This window comes from Purpureocillium lilacinum, assembly GCF_023168085.1.
Source record: "Purpureocillium lilacinum CBS 284.36 DNA, scaffold_4, whole genome shotgun sequence".
NCBI classification, from domain to species: domain Eukaryota; kingdom Fungi; phylum Ascomycota; class Sordariomycetes; order Hypocreales; family Ophiocordycipitaceae; genus Purpureocillium; species Purpureocillium lilacinum.
The window spans coordinates 2,993,454-3,007,982 of record NW_027072114.1 but is presented as its reverse complement, the minus strand read 5'-3'; the positions used below and the strand labels follow the sequence as shown (position 1 = coordinate 3,007,982).

At 59.2% G+C, this 14,529-nt stretch overlaps 4 protein-coding genes across 4 annotated transcripts; all 4 read left to right on the top strand.

The window, feature by feature from the left end:
* Positions 1-4,396: 4,396 nt before the first annotated feature.
* Positions 4,397-5,617, top strand: PLICBS_006075 (mitochondrial 37S ribosomal protein uS7m; the record flags this gene model as incomplete). The annotated part of the gene is made up of 3 exons (XM_018319823.2): positions 4,397-4,666; positions 4,734-5,108; positions 5,168-5,617. The coding sequence occupies 3 exons, from the start codon at positions 4,397-4,399 to the stop codon at positions 5,615-5,617; spliced, it is 1,095 nt and encodes a 364-aa protein (XP_018182297.1).
* A 1,376-nt stretch (positions 5,618-6,993) lies between these two features.
* On the top strand, positions 6,994-9,268 carry PLICBS_006074 (uncharacterized protein; the record flags this gene model as incomplete). Its single annotated transcript, XM_018319822.2, has 3 exons — positions 6,994-8,104; positions 8,162-9,041; positions 9,097-9,268. The coding sequence occupies 3 exons, from the start codon at positions 6,994-6,996 to the stop codon at positions 9,266-9,268; spliced, it is 2,163 nt and encodes a 720-aa protein (XP_018182296.1).
* Positions 9,269-12,062: 2,794 nt separating this feature from the next.
* PLICBS_006073 (uncharacterized protein) lies at positions 12,063-13,853 on the top strand (the record flags this gene model as incomplete). The annotated part of the gene is made up of 3 exons (XM_018319821.2): positions 12,063-12,519; positions 12,579-13,026; positions 13,085-13,853. The coding sequence occupies 3 exons, from the start codon at positions 12,063-12,065 to the stop codon at positions 13,851-13,853; spliced, it is 1,674 nt and encodes a 557-aa protein (XP_018182295.1).
* Positions 13,854-14,011: 158 nt separating this feature from the next.
* PLICBS_006072 (uncharacterized protein) lies at positions 14,012-14,497 on the top strand (the record flags this gene model as incomplete). Its single annotated transcript, XM_065600859.1, has 2 exons — positions 14,012-14,018; positions 14,070-14,497. 2 exons carry the CDS (start codon positions 14,012-14,014, stop codon positions 14,495-14,497), a joined length of 435 nt encoding a protein of 144 aa, XP_065456931.1.
* Between the last annotated feature and the right edge of the window lie 32 nt (positions 14,498-14,529).

The window sequence follows — 14,529 nt, the reverse complement described above, 5'->3', positions numbered from 1 at the left end:
CCCGGGCTGAGGCCGTGACAAATTCTTTCTCAGCCCGAGTGTGCAGGCCTTGCCGTCGACTCCCACCGCCTGGTCCTGCTCTGAGCAGGGACGGGAGCTGGAGTTGATGCTCGGAGACATCGGACGACAGCACAGTCCAGTTTTCCTACTGCTCAAGTTGCACTAAGCCCTCCCCACCGTCCCACCGCGAACGGACAGCTTCAATTGTCCGCCACACCACCATAATTCATACTGGCACGAGTGCAATGCCATGGTGCTTCACGAATATACTCCGAACACTCTCTGTACATGAGCACATCTCTCGACAAGCAGTGCTTCGTAGCTTATGCAAGATAACCCCCCCCTCCCCAATGTTAGCACCAAAGACGCACCTGGATGAAAGCAAGCCTAACCGTTGGATGAGGTACGCTGGAGCGGACGAGGCGAATGTGGTCCTACAGCCTCCTGCGGCGTACAGCATAATAGATTGGGCCAAGCGGCATGAAGAGGTCTGCCACGTTCCTCCCAGTCAAATAACTCACGAGTCTCTTACCTACTGACATTCGCTTGTTGTTTCTTTCGCCCTGCTTCCGCATCGCTTCTAGCTGGCCTGGCTAGGGCATGCGCGAGCGCAAGGGCCACGCGACTCAAGCGCTCGGGGAGCCCCTAAAGCTTCGGCCAGTCTGGGATGGTGCAGTGTCGGTGACCCTCAGTTATTATTCCGACCCCTCTACCCGCACCCTCGCATCTGTACGTGGACGAGTCTTATGGCACATCGCGTAGCCCTCTCCCTCTGGCAGCCTTGGGGACGTCAGTTCCATGATCACATACGAAGCACGCCGAGTCGCTCCCTGGGCACGGACAACGATTACAAATCGTCCGCCGCACGATATCGAGTCCGGAGCGGTGGGTGAAAGTTCAATCAGCCCCTGTTCCTCATCGCCGGCGCCGCCTCCCGCAACCCCATGTGCAAACTCTTCTCTTGCTTCATGCTGGAGCGGGCCGTGCCATCGGGGCCAATTCGTCCAATGGCCGACCATCCCGTTGGCCACGGAGACACCGGCTCTGTCAACGCCCAACGAAAGGGGTTGCGATGTCGCATGCCGTGTAATATAAGCCACCAGGTACGAGTAACGTCGGCCGATGGAGTTGCCAGCTGGTTGGGCTCCCAAATTTAACTAGTTGATCTCTCCCCCATCCCTCCGACTGACATGGACAACTCGGTCACCTGCAAGTCACCTGTCACTGCGGCTCCCGCAGCACCCTCTCTGCTCTCCCTCCAGGAGGGTGTGTGGTGACTGTGGTCCAGGCCCCGTGCACCCTGTGTGGCCGCCACGGTAGCACCAAGTCTGGTGGTCGGTGGTCGGTGGCCAGGCGTTGTCCGCTCTGGAAGACTTGCTAACGACACGGCACAGTGGAGATGCGATAGCACCTTTCCTTCGGCGCAAGTTCAGGCTGTGCCCGGGGCGCCAAGTCAGTCCCTTTTACATGCTTCATGACTCTGTTTGCAAGGTATGGCCCGGAGCACCATATCGGACCCCTTGTCAGAGACCCCTGGCCCTGGAAGCGACCACACTTTGTGGCGAGCCCGTGCCCACCCTCCTCAGCTGCATTTACGGTCCAACGGCTGCCGCCACGGAGAACGACATGCGTGTCCATGGCAAGCCCGATGCTTTTTCACGGTGGCTCGAACCACTTCCTCCCTCGGGGGTCCATCCCTTCCGTGCATGCTCGCCGTCGGTTCGGCTGCTGTTCCGCCTACCGACAACCTCCAACTCACTCTCAACCCCAGCATGATATGATGAAGTGCCCTCTCCACACCTCCCTCCCCCGCTTGTCGTGTTACACAGGTCCAGAGTACCTCGCAGCTAGCTTGCCAACCCGCGTCCCGGCCAAGGGACAAGTACGCAAGATTTGATGCAGTGTCTCCCAGACGTCGTACGCTGGTGGGAGAAAAAGCAACGATTCAAGTAGTGATCCCCTGGCCAAATTACACGAGCAGCACCTCCACTACCGTGCGTCCCGACTCCCGGCTGTTTACTGTGCGTCTGGGCCTGTTTGCTTTCCTTACTTTTTGGACCCATTCTGGATCACAGTCGCCTCGCTGCAGACAGGCGGCTCTCGTGGAGATACTTGTGTATTCTCGTCCGTCCTTCTTCGCCCACCTTTCACTTCGCTTCCCCTCCTGGGCTTATTTCATACCGGCCCGTCTATCGTTCTGTTGATGCAGTCTGCCGTGATCCGTCCCAAATTCCATTCCGCCTTCTCGGAGACATCAGCGAAGCCAGAAGCCCGTCGCCATCCTGTGCAGTTGCACCAAATCCCTTGCTGCCACATCACCCACCCTTCACCTCATCTGCATGGGCGCTTCTCGTTCGCCTCATACTACATAATACATCGTCACTCATTGGGGACCGGAAACTTTATATAAGATCAGACGGAGGCGACGTCTCTTTCCACTCGAGAATCTGAGACCAAAGCCACCCTTCTCGGCCTGTCTGACCTTCCCGATCGCACTTCATACCAAACCTACGCCTGGCCCATTAACCCCACCACCGATCTTATTCCCAGGTGCGACGACGGCTGCCGGCTACCGCCCTCTGCCAAATCACTGTTTGCTCGCCCCTTGAGCTTCTGGCGCCCGTGGCGTGTGACATTTATTCAGCATGGCTACTGCTTCCACATACAGCCCAACCGATTCAAATGCGTCGACCAGTCTCTCCTGGCAAGAGCGCCTTGAAGGTATCCCCGCCTCAGAGACGTCCTATGACTTGATTCAGGGATTGAGCTGACGGCGCGTGTAGAGATCTGTCGCCAGGCCAAATTACTCCCACCCGTCTTCCAGCTCGTTTCGGATCGCAGGGGTATGACACTCGTTATGTCCGGACGGGGCTGTCGCCCACTAGCATCCCGCGTAAATGAATGCTAACATACTGTGGTACTCCAGGTGGACGTACAGCGTGGTCAAGCAGAGTCATTGTCCACGGCAAGACTGTAGAGGCAAGGTACTGGTACGATGGCAAAAACCTCAACAACGCCAGAGAGGATGCCGCCGAGTGTGCGTTCAACTGGCTGAGTGCTGCGAGTTCGAACGCGTCGAGCCAGTCGTGGGGTTCCTGGTAAGGTGTTTCATTGCTCGGAAGACTATGAGTCTTGCGATTCGCAAGCAGAAACCCCTTGGACGTTCCCCCGTCGGATGCAGAGCTACAGTTTGCCCGACGCATCGGGCGATGACGATGACGCGCAATTCCTACCGCCTTGGTGAAGCTACCTTCGGCTGGCCCAAGGCGACGACAGGTCAAACGACGACTCCACACTTCATGTTGCTCGCGCTTTAATTTGTTGTTGGCGAACTGTCTTTCGCCTTGTATGCCAGAGATGAGAAGCGTTGCGTGTATTCCTGCAGGTGGTGAAAGGTGAATGGAAGGGCTCCATGACGGATTTACGATTTGATGTTTCGCGGCCAGGCATGAGGATTATACAAAACAAGATAATAAGAATAGCATACGGCCCTATTGACGGCCTCGATGGGACATGGGGTATTAGGGCAATTCAGTCCGAATCCGCGAAGCTTCAGTTTTCACAGTGACCATGTTGGCATTTGAGTGACAAGGACATGTATCGTGCCTCGAAGGCAAAGCCTGCGGCGAAAGATGGGGTTACCCGCTCCGTGGGTTCTGCGTGTCTTGGGCCAGATATCGATGGCGCAAGCTCAATAAGCCCGTGACCATCATCATCCAGCTCTCGAGACCGGTGAACGAAGTATGTCTCGCTGAAACAGGCTTTGGATGCCGACCTCGACACCCCGGACGCCACTGCGGAATAAGCCACCCTCTGTCCAGTGTGGGGAGCGTCAAGATGAGCGATCAGTGGTCACGAGTCGCCGACAATCGGCACACGCAGATGTCTCCGCCCGATGGTCTCTCATCCCGATCGGACCGTGTCTCAAGAGGAGGCGACAGGACGTGGTAACGGATAACGAATGCCGACGTGTGTGGAACCTCTCGAGTGCAGGAGGGCTCAGAAGTGTCAGAAATTTGACCGAACACCGCTAAATGTTGAGCCGTAGCGCAATTCTCGTCGTTCACCGGGGACACCGCCCATTTATGGTGCTTCGGCTTTGCTGAGCAACGAGACTAGAAGTCGCAGACTGGACCAGTAGCGCAAGGAGTAAGTTAAGGTGGTTTCGGTGCATTGTTTGAAGCTGGTGGAGGTGCCTGAGTCTGAAATGTGGTGTTATGTAATCACCCATGGCCGGCCGTAGCAGGTGTCGGGGTCGGCAAAAAGCTTATTCCGCGCCGCGCCTGGCAGCTTCGCGGCCCGGAAATTTCGTCGCGAATTGAGAGTTGGTCACGCGAAGACGACGAGGACAACAGCTCCTGCTCTTGGACAAGGGAAGAAAGCGTGGACCGCCGCCATGTCTCCAAGAATGCACATCTGGAGCACATGCAGGGCCCTGGCGGTGCGCACACGGCCGGCCGCGCAGCCCCGAATCGAAACACTCCGACTATCCACGAGGACACAGACCCGACTTTATGCCGACGATGCGACGCCCAAGTCTACCAATGCCACTGGCTCTGCACCCAAGGTGAACGTCGGTCCAGCTGGAAGTGGTGTTGGCAAGGCCAGTTCTGGGGAGACGGCACAGAATGCGCAGGAGCCCCTGAGCCAAGGCGCTTCGGTGAAGGTAGGACCGAAAGGGCCCCATTGCTTCGAGATTCAATGCTTCAATGCTAACGAGTGGAATTGACCAGGCTGAAGACGTGCCTCAGGACTCACATATCAGTGCATTGGATGATGCGGCACTGGAGCAGATCTTATACGGCGGCCGAACCGTAACGAGCGAAACGCAAGGCGGCTTGACTGCAGCACAGGAGGAGGCACTGTATCGCGAAGGCACAATACCTCCGCCAGCCCTGGCCGAGGCTATGTTGTCAAAGGCGCAAGTCCAAAGCTCATCGCAGGTGCCCGCGGTGAGCAGCAACGAGCTTGAGAACCCGGGTCATAAGTTCGGCCTGCCGAAGAAGCCGTACCCGGAGGGCTTCAACATGAAGCAGCGCTACCATCCCGTGCTGGAGCAAATCACGAGACTTCTCATGCGGGATGGCAAGCTCAGCGTTGCTCAAAGAGTATGTAGCATCACGCGACGCCCTCTTCATTGGGCCCAAGGCTAACAGCGTCTGCTTAGAACATGGCAATGGTCATGAACTTTCTGCGAACGGCTCCCGCTCCGATCTACAGCCCCAAGTTCCCGCTCCTGCCGGGAACGCCGCCGGCGTCCCACCTGCCGCTGAACCCCATCCTCTACATCACAATCGCCGTCGACTCGGTCGCGCCCCTGCTCAAAGTGCGGAACATTGCAGGTGCTGGCGGCGGCGGCCGCGCGCTCGAGATGCCCATGCCTCTTGCAGTGCGGCAGCGGAGGAGAATGGCGTTCCAGTGGATTCTGGACGTCATCAACAAGAAGCCGTCGAAGGGCAGCGGCCCGAAGCAGTTCCCGCACCGCATCGCCGAGGAAATCATTGCCGTGGTCGAGGGACGGTCAAGCGTGTGGGAAAAGAGGAGGCAGGTTCACAAGCTCGGCACGGCGGCTCGAGCCAACGTGTCCAAGAAGCTCAAGCTCAAGAAGAAGAAATGAGCGGGACGCGCAGTCGCGCGGAGCGACATGTGTACATTACGGCGACAAGGAGCGCGCCGCCACGGCCACGGGCTGGGCGCGACGGACATGTCGAGTGTAGAATACCATTTTTCAGCATATGAAGCCAATACTGGGTACAGCATGCGGAACGGCCGTCTTGGCGTCGTAGGCAGGGGTGCGTTGCGTGGACTTCGTGGAGGCACATGCCGAGCCAAAGGAGCCTCTTGAGATGGTCGCCCAGTCATGTGACGGTTCAGGGTGGATTTTAAGCTTCTATTTACCTTTATGCAGCGGCTGTGACTAGGGTGACCTCGGAATGTGCCCGTGTGGTCGTCGACGGCTGCTCAGCGCTCAGCTCTCCCTGGAGAGGGCAGAGGGGCATCCATGTCGCGTTCTGACGTTTCTCTCGCTTCGCGCGGCTGTGCTCATACGCATACATGGCGCTGCACGGGCCAAATGCGCGCACCATGCGGTTTGAATTCGCCCGTGTCACCGAGGGGCGGCCTCCAAGCTAGCACTGGAGGGACCCGACCGATAAGTGGATGTGACAGGCTGTGCTGCAAGCCTGTCAACCAGAAGCTCGCAGTCGGGCGCAGTGGGGGAGCTCAGGCCGCAGTCGCTCTCGTCCAGCGGTTGGCGTGGGCGCTGAGCGTGGGGCCTAAATCGTTGGAATCAGAGCCAAGGCCCAAAGCGGCAGCACGGTCGCAGGCTGGATCGCGCCCCCCCGCCCCTCAAACCCTTCTCCACCATCGAGGCTCGGCTCCTGCCCACTGGTAGGGCAGCTGAGCGGCCCGTTCTCTCATGACTCTCGCCCGGTGCGGCCCCTTCCCCCTCTTGCAACCAACAACCCCCCGTGGCCACTTCCGAGTACATCGTCAACGACTAACCATTGAGGCCGTTCTGTCTTCGTCATCCGTTACGCACGACGCTCGCAGCTCCTCATTGTGTGGTCCCGTTCTTGCCACGGATCTCGCCGCTCCTCGACCGACCAGCCCACCACACTTCAACCTCCAACCTCCAATTTTCGACGAGTACCCCCCGATCATGACCGCGTCGATCATCGCATAGTCAACATACCACCCCCTCGCAGCGCAAGACGACAATGCTCTTCTGCCCTCACTCTACATTGACGACTTGTCGCTTCTATCAAAAGCTCCCTCGCTAGATCTCGTCCAACCGCTTGCGAATCTACCACGACTCTTGCCACCCACCGAATATACACTTTATCATCACTGCTCTGCCCCAGCCAACGCAGACGTTGAATCGGCTCCTAGTCCCACTTGGACGCAGAACGCGTGTCAACGCCACCGCAGGAGCACCCAGTGACGGCACATACCCCAATTGTACCCAGCTTGCATCCCACAACGTCGCCCACCATGTCTAGGAACGAGCATCGGCCTATGAGCATCGATGCCATGCTGGACATGGAGCGGCAGGAGGTGCTTGCCCTGCTCGAAAGCAAAAGCCAGGGAAGCGCCTCTCCCGAGAGAGAACGGATTCGCTCTTCGTCACCCTATGCCGCGGCACCACACTCCCCCGTCCGGAGTATGCTGGACATTGAGGAGGAAGACGATAGTGTACGCACCGCGCCGGGTAATCAAGCCCCAGTGCGAAGCATGCTGGACGTCGACGGGCCCGTCGCGACGACACAGGCACCGGTGCGCAGCATGCTCGATCTCAACCGCCCATCACCACCTGCATCGACCCACAGGAGCGTTAGCCCCATATCACCTGGGACAGCCGAGCCACGGTTTTCGTCGTCGCAATCGATGGGAGCCCTACACCCGAGGAGTATGTCAGATGCCGCCATGAAGCCAAGTAATCTCGGAGGGCGTTCATCGTCACGCAATGACCGAACTTCCGAATATCAGTTCTCGGGCATACTGTCACACAACACTGGCGCGCCTGGACAAGCGAAAAGGACCAGCTCGTCAGGCAAGAGGCTGTCTCACGGCAACTCTCTGGGCGAGGCCCTTCGTGGAGCCGACCTCAGCAGTCTCCAGCTTGGTGGTGATCGTGGCCGCCATTCGTCCATCGGCAGCCGCCTGGGACAATCCAAGTCTCCGCATGGCCGGTGGGACGCTAGATCACGCTCACCAGCCACCTTCTCATCTAAACTATCGTCCAATAAGACAATGTTGGATGATGGACAAACCTTGGACCTCAGCAACGCATACCGCAGGCTGTCCGACGCCAACTTGGCCTTCAGCAGCGGGAGCCTGGCCAGTCTCCCTATGCGCAAGCGCTCCGATGACGCGGGCGAGGGCAGACTGGTCAAGGATTACCTCGGACCGGATGGCGAGCATCTTGAATCGAGCGACGAAGAGGAGCCGTACTCTTCCGACGACGAGGACCGCGGACGTAAGACGGCACCTAGGGCGTTGAACCCTCGCGCTCGCGGAGACAGTCGGGATAGCAAATCGCGGTCACCGTCAGGTCCAGCCGAGCGCAAAAGCTTGAGCTTGCTGGCTGCTGCCGAAGCAGAACGTATGTGCAATGAAATTGGGCCACCGTGATGTGAGACTGTTTGCTAACTGTGCCTAGGTAAGGAGGTGGCCTCGCAGCGGCCCGCTTACCAGTATAGGTCTCTGATCCCGGAGCCGGAGATCAAGATCACCAACACGTCTGGCGATACTGTGAAGCAGTCGAAGGGCGGGATTCACCCGCAGACGAGCTACGACCCAGCCTTGGCGTCTGGTGCGCCTTCTGTTGTCGACTCAGACGAGGAGGCCGACATGGACGACATCAAGCGGGCGCAGAAACTGTCGTTTTCCATGACCAATATCATGACAAGCCCGGAATCGCATCGTTCGATCCGCATCATCTATCGCGGAGAGTATAACAAAATTCTCCAGCAAGCCGAGGACGAGAGCCACCGCCTGAGAAAGTACCTCGTGGCAACGGACTTGAGCGACGAATCTACGCATGCGCTGGAGTGGGCCATTGGAACAGTGTTGCGGGATGGCGATACCCTCATCGCCATATACTGTGTGGATGAGGAGACGGGAATCGTGACTGGCGAGGGGTCCTTGGTGCCCGACGAACCTGGAGCGATGAAGGAGCAGGCCGCAGCGATCAACAGCGTCACCAACTCGAAAACAGCTCCAGCTCCTGTCAGCCCGCTTAGAGAGCTGCACAGGGCTGCGCCCTTGCACATGCGAAACGCATCTGGGGACACGCCGACGTCGTCGCCAGCGCCGTCTGTGAGGGGCGACCGGAAGAAGGCGGAAGAAGAACGAATCCACGCTATCAACGTCATGACCAACAAGGTGGTGCGGCTGCTGCGGAAAACAAGGTTGCAGGTGCGGGTGATTGTGGAAGTGCTTCACTGCAAGAACCCGAGACACCTCATCACCGAGGTGATTGACCTGGTAAACCCAACTCTTGTTGTTATCGGCAGCCGAGGCAGGAGTGCGCTCAAAGGGTAGGTGATTCCAGGCCGGCGATGGTGGCATCCGTGGCTAACAAATTATTTGCAGTGTCATCTTGGGCTCCTTCTCCAACTACTTGGTAACAAAGAGCTCAGTACCGGTCATGGTGGCGAGAAAGCGGCTCCGGAAGCAGAGCAAGTACAAGCAGAAAGCAGTCAAGCAAGTTAACAACCTCAGCAACCCCGCGGCGCGGAGTCTCGCGAACGCGAAGATCGACTAGCAGTAGCGGGCCGAGGGACGACAGTCGGGAAGGGGGCGCAATGGTGACTGAACAGCGAGGGCGCGGAAGTATAACCACTCATTTGCTTTGTTGTTCTTTGTTGGCACTTGTAACAGGTAGCGATACAGCGACTAGGAATAAGAATGGATGTCAACTAGAAACCGAGCTGTCTGGCATTGGCGGCATGGCGTCACTTGACGGTCACTTGATGGGTGTACAGGGGAGGGGAGGTGGGGTGATGGGAGCATGGGCGTCGCGCTTCGTCGCCACAGCTCGGTGTATTGTAGGCGACCCTTGTCTCGAAGTGGATGCTGCATCCTGATAGGCAAGAACTGCGCTGTACCTACTTGCCTGCCTACGTATATGCATCCAAAGACGCATTTGTTGCAGCGGCTTGTACTTGCTTCGAACGTCGCTTGGTCGTTCATCAACGGGCGCTGTCCGAATCCAGGCTCCCTTCGACTGGCAAGGTTGCAAATTAGTGCGGGGTGATAAGATAGCAAGCAAGCGGCGGCCCAGGGTGAGCACCCGACAGAGGACGTGGTGTGTGGCCCCTGCTACGTGCACAGCTGCCGATTGGCGCAAATAGGGGAGGCGGAGGAGGGGCGCGGGACCCTTGAGAGACAACTGGCGGGTACGTACTTGGACCATACGACACCCAGTCACCAGCAAACCTGGCGGAGGGAGGGGTGTGACGAGACGGCGTGGACTGGAGGGATGATTGGATGGCACTCTGGGGCACTGGTTGGATTGCAAGAGCGACAGAGACGTCGAGGCGGTGGAGACGGAAGGGAGGAGTGGTGTCGATGATGTACGTCCGCAGCCCGATTTCTCTGCATGTTGCGGCACGGCCGGTACTGTACGAAGCCATGTAGGGCACGAGGTTCAGAGCGCTTGGACGCCAGGCGCAAGAAAAAGCACAGGGCAGTCACCAGTCAGTCGATGGGCGTTGGGAGGGCACCACTGCCACTGGGCCATCGTGACCACGGTCTGGCACGGCACAGGCCACGACCGGGCCAGAGCAGACCAGACCAGACTCCCGGTCCGTCCCTCGAGCGCGAAGTCGAGGGCGGGCGGGCGGGCGAGGGAAGCCGGAGCTGAGCGCTGGACAGATGGATGGTGGCAGGATGGCAAGCGGGCACCTCAAGTTCCAGCGAGGTCGGTCGGGTGGCACTCGCCTTGCGGCGCCTCAGCACGGGGGAGCTAGGGAGCGGTATGGCGTTTCGAGGGCCAGATGCGGGCGCTTGATTGGCCTTGGGTGCGCCCTCTGCCGGCCACTAGGTTACTTATCCGCTGCCGCCCGTGGGCCCGAGCCTGCCTGCCTGCCTCCGCCACTGGGCTGGGTGGGCTCCTCCATACCACCTAGCACGAGGTGCGCTGTAAATGCCCCGACCTGCCCGCCGTGCTATGAGGTTCAGGTGCCTGGGTCGGTGCCGTCCAGATGGGCACCTGGAGGCTTTGGGGGAGCGGAGAGGGAGGGATGCGGCGGGAGCTTTTCCCCACACCCACCAGCTTTACAAGGAAGAGTGCTATTCGTCGAGCCAACTTTTGCTAGTTGTACAGGTTCTCGCCTGTGTCCCGGTTAACGCCCATGCTGCGCCAGCGACTCTTAGTGTGCAGGCATGGGACGACAGCGGCGCTCTGCCTATTGCTGGTAATTTGCTACTGTTCCTCTCGTTGCTGTCGTTCCTCTCGTTGCTGTCGTTCCTCTCGTTGCTGCCGTTGCTGTCGTTGCTAACGTTCCTCTCGTGGCTGTCGTTGCGGCCGTTGCCTCGGTAGGGCGGACTGTACAATTAGCAAAACTTAGCTCGACGAATAGCACTGCTCAGCTAAAGAGCAACGGGACGACTCCAATGGCCGACATGGATCCCTGCCATCCCATGCCATCGTATCCTCCCAACCTCTCGATTATTGTCGAACCACCCCCCCTTCACACCCCCAATGGGCCCCAGCGGCCCAAACAGGAGACCAGAAGGGGACACCCAGCGATGCAGTTCGCATCCAATGGCTCCCCGGTCTTCACTTTCTTTGCCGTCCTCTGCTTCTCCCTCTTTCCCTCGGCCACCCCACCACCTGCTGCAGCAGCGCTGTCTGTGTCCCGTCTCTTTCGCACAGTTCCGTTGGGGCCCCTGCAGCTCAGCCAGAGTCCCCCAGGTGAAACGTGCACCCGCGCCCGCGATTCTCGCCGTCGCCGCCGTGAAGACGCAAACCCCGAGCTTCGTCAAGAAGACGACGCCTCCCGCCCATATACAACTGCACAACGAGCGTGCCTAGACGAGAGGCGCATCCGCGACCGGAACCTTGAGCGCTGGCAAGAGCGACGATCGCGCACCAAGCCTCCAGCGCCTCCGCAGGCGCGAACGAGCGCGGATTGCGACCGTCGTAACTGAATCGCTGCACCGCCTCGCAGTGATTCCTTGGCCGCGAGCACGAAGCGTAACACGCGGCATCGTCGACTTCAGTACCCTCGCGGGCCCGCCCTCCATGCCTTCGTCGCCGTTGCTCGCCGTGAACAACAACGTCTCTCTCATCAGCATTCACGTCGCGCCGAGCAGCTGGCTCGCTTCCGTCATCATCGTCCTCGTCTTCCTCGCCCTATACATCCCGCGCCTGTCGCTGCGCATTCCGCGATTCGCACTGCCGGCGTCTGTCTCCGGCCCATCACTGCCGGCGCTACCTTCTTACCGCCGCCTGACGGCGCCCCCGAGCAACAGTCCCGGCAGGGAGCTCGTTCTACGCACAGCAACTTCCACCGCACTCTCGGCTTCAGACCTGACCGCGCAGAGCATTCGCGATGGCTGTCGATCTTCTCGACGGCCTCGACGCCTCCTTGCAGGACTTCGAGCCCCCAGTCAGCCCTACGAGCATGCGCCACTCGTCGGCGCTGCCCAGCGAACCGGCCACGGAGGATCTCGAGGAATCGGACATCGGTTCAGGCGGTGGGTACTCGCCGCCAGCGTGGCGGAACCTCGGCAACGGAGATCGGAGTCGCGGCTTCTGGAAGCCCCAGCCAGAGCGATTTCATAGGGCGCTGTCGCCAGACTCGGATGACGACTATCAGAGCGACGACGACGTGGTCCTCGAGCAGGCCATTCGCACGAGGCTACCCCAGGGGAGCCTCAGCCCAGATAAGGGCCGCAGTCCAAGCCCGCCACCGCCCGAAGACACGACTCTGAAGGTTGACCACAAGAGCCCATCTCGAGAACTGCCCTTGGCGGATTTGAGGGCCTCACCACAGCCGCCAGATAATTGTAAATCCCCAGCTCTCGCATGGGTAAGTCCAAGCGCTAACTGGGTCGTCTCTCCGCAGACATCCGCTTTGCTGTGCGCGCCGAGGTTTTGCAGCGCACGAGACCTATTGAGAACGCCATAACATTCCTCCAGAAGCAATACAATGCCATCTTTGCGAGCTGGGGCACGATCCTGACCACCTTCTTTATCGCCGTATTCTCCATATCCACGGCCAAAATGCTATCAAAGCCCGCGGCACCGCGACCAGTAGGTGATCTGGTCAAGATTGCGGGCTTAGCGCGCTCCTTCGAGCCGCTCATCTACTTCTCCGAGCCGGCCGTTGCGCATGTCAAGGAACTGCAATCGACGAGCATCGCGATATGGGACCTGGGCGAGTCGGTGCGGATCAGCGGCATGGCGGACGCCGACACGATTGTTCAGAACCTCGATGCGATTAGCGAGACGATGAAGAAGCTCGTTCTGGACTTGACCAGGTTTCACACTCACGTTGACGGAGACATCGATGCGTAAGTCACGAGTCGCTTCGCCCTAGTTTTCGTGAAGGCTGGCTGACGACAATGGCAGTATACTCGATGTCATGGACTGGGCAAAGATGCACCTGAACCGCCTCAACACGCGGCCTCCACCTTCCCACCTCTCACACGCATACGACAACATTCACAACCTCCTTACTGACGCCCAAATCCTCGAAGATGCCACGGGCGCGCCGACCCGCGTGGGTCGCGTCACTACCGCCGTGTTCGGCATGAGTAACCCGCAGCGCGAGCAGAGGATGATCCAGCGCCTCTTCACGGCCTTCATCTCCACCATCGAGGAGGCGATCCAGGACGAGCTCGAGCACAGCGTCAGCCTCTTCGCGCTCTTCGACGACATCGACGACCACTTCCTCAAGCTGGCGCGGCACGTGGCGCACGAGTCGTCGACACAGGAGGAGTTCCACGCGGAGCTCCTCTCGGGGCTCTGGGCGCGCATGCTCGGCCCCCGCGCTGCCGAGCTGCGCAAGTTTGAGCGCAACAAGGCCCTCCTGCACGACGTGCGCCACAAGACGGTCCGCAACAAGGGCAACCTCGTCAGCCACCACGGCAAGCTCCTCACCCTCAAGGCCTCGCTCGAGTCCCTGCGCGGCAAGCTCGCCTCCCAGCTCGTCCGCGGCCTCAACTCGAGCACCCTCACACTCGAGGACCAGATACGCGGCATCGCCGGCGTGCGCGACTACCTCTCCGACATTCGCCGCCAGCAGAAGAGCAAGGTCATGGAGACGCTCTACTCCATCGACCGCACCAAGAAGTACAGCGTCACGCCGGAGATCGAGATGGGCAGCAGCGGCTTGTAAGAGAGGGAGAGACACACACACGCTTTTGGAGGTTTTTCTTTTAGGCGGGCACACACACACACTGCACTGGATGTCTCTTCTAAGGGGCGTTGGAAAGGTCGCGGGGGGCAGGCATATCAATCACATTTTTACACGGGGGCACCACGGGATGGCACGGAATGGGAGGTTTTTTTTGAGTAGTGCTATTTGTAGAGCCAGGTTTTGCTAGTTGTAGAGCCCATAGGCGCAATAGCATCAACGAGAGCAACGAGAGCAACGAGAGCAACGAGAGCAACGAGAGCAGCGAGAGCAACGAGAGCAGCGAGAGCAGCGAGAGCAACGAGAGCAACGAGAGCAACGAGAGCAACGAGAGCAACGAGAGCAACGAGAGCAACGAGAGCAACGAGAGCAACGAGAGCAACGAGAGCAACGACAGCAACGAGAGGAACGACAGCAACGAGAGCAACGACAGCAACGAGAGCAACGACAGCAACGAGAGCAACGAGAGCAGCGAGAGCAGCGAGAGCAACGACAGCAACGACAGCAACGATAGCTATAATAGCAACGAAAGTAACGAGAGCAACGACAGCAACAAGCAGCGCGCCACTGCCGTCCCATGCCTGCGCCATTGCGCAGTAAAAATCGCTAGGGCAGCATGGGGGTAGGGTGCGGCCGAGAGAAAAACATAGCAGGGCTC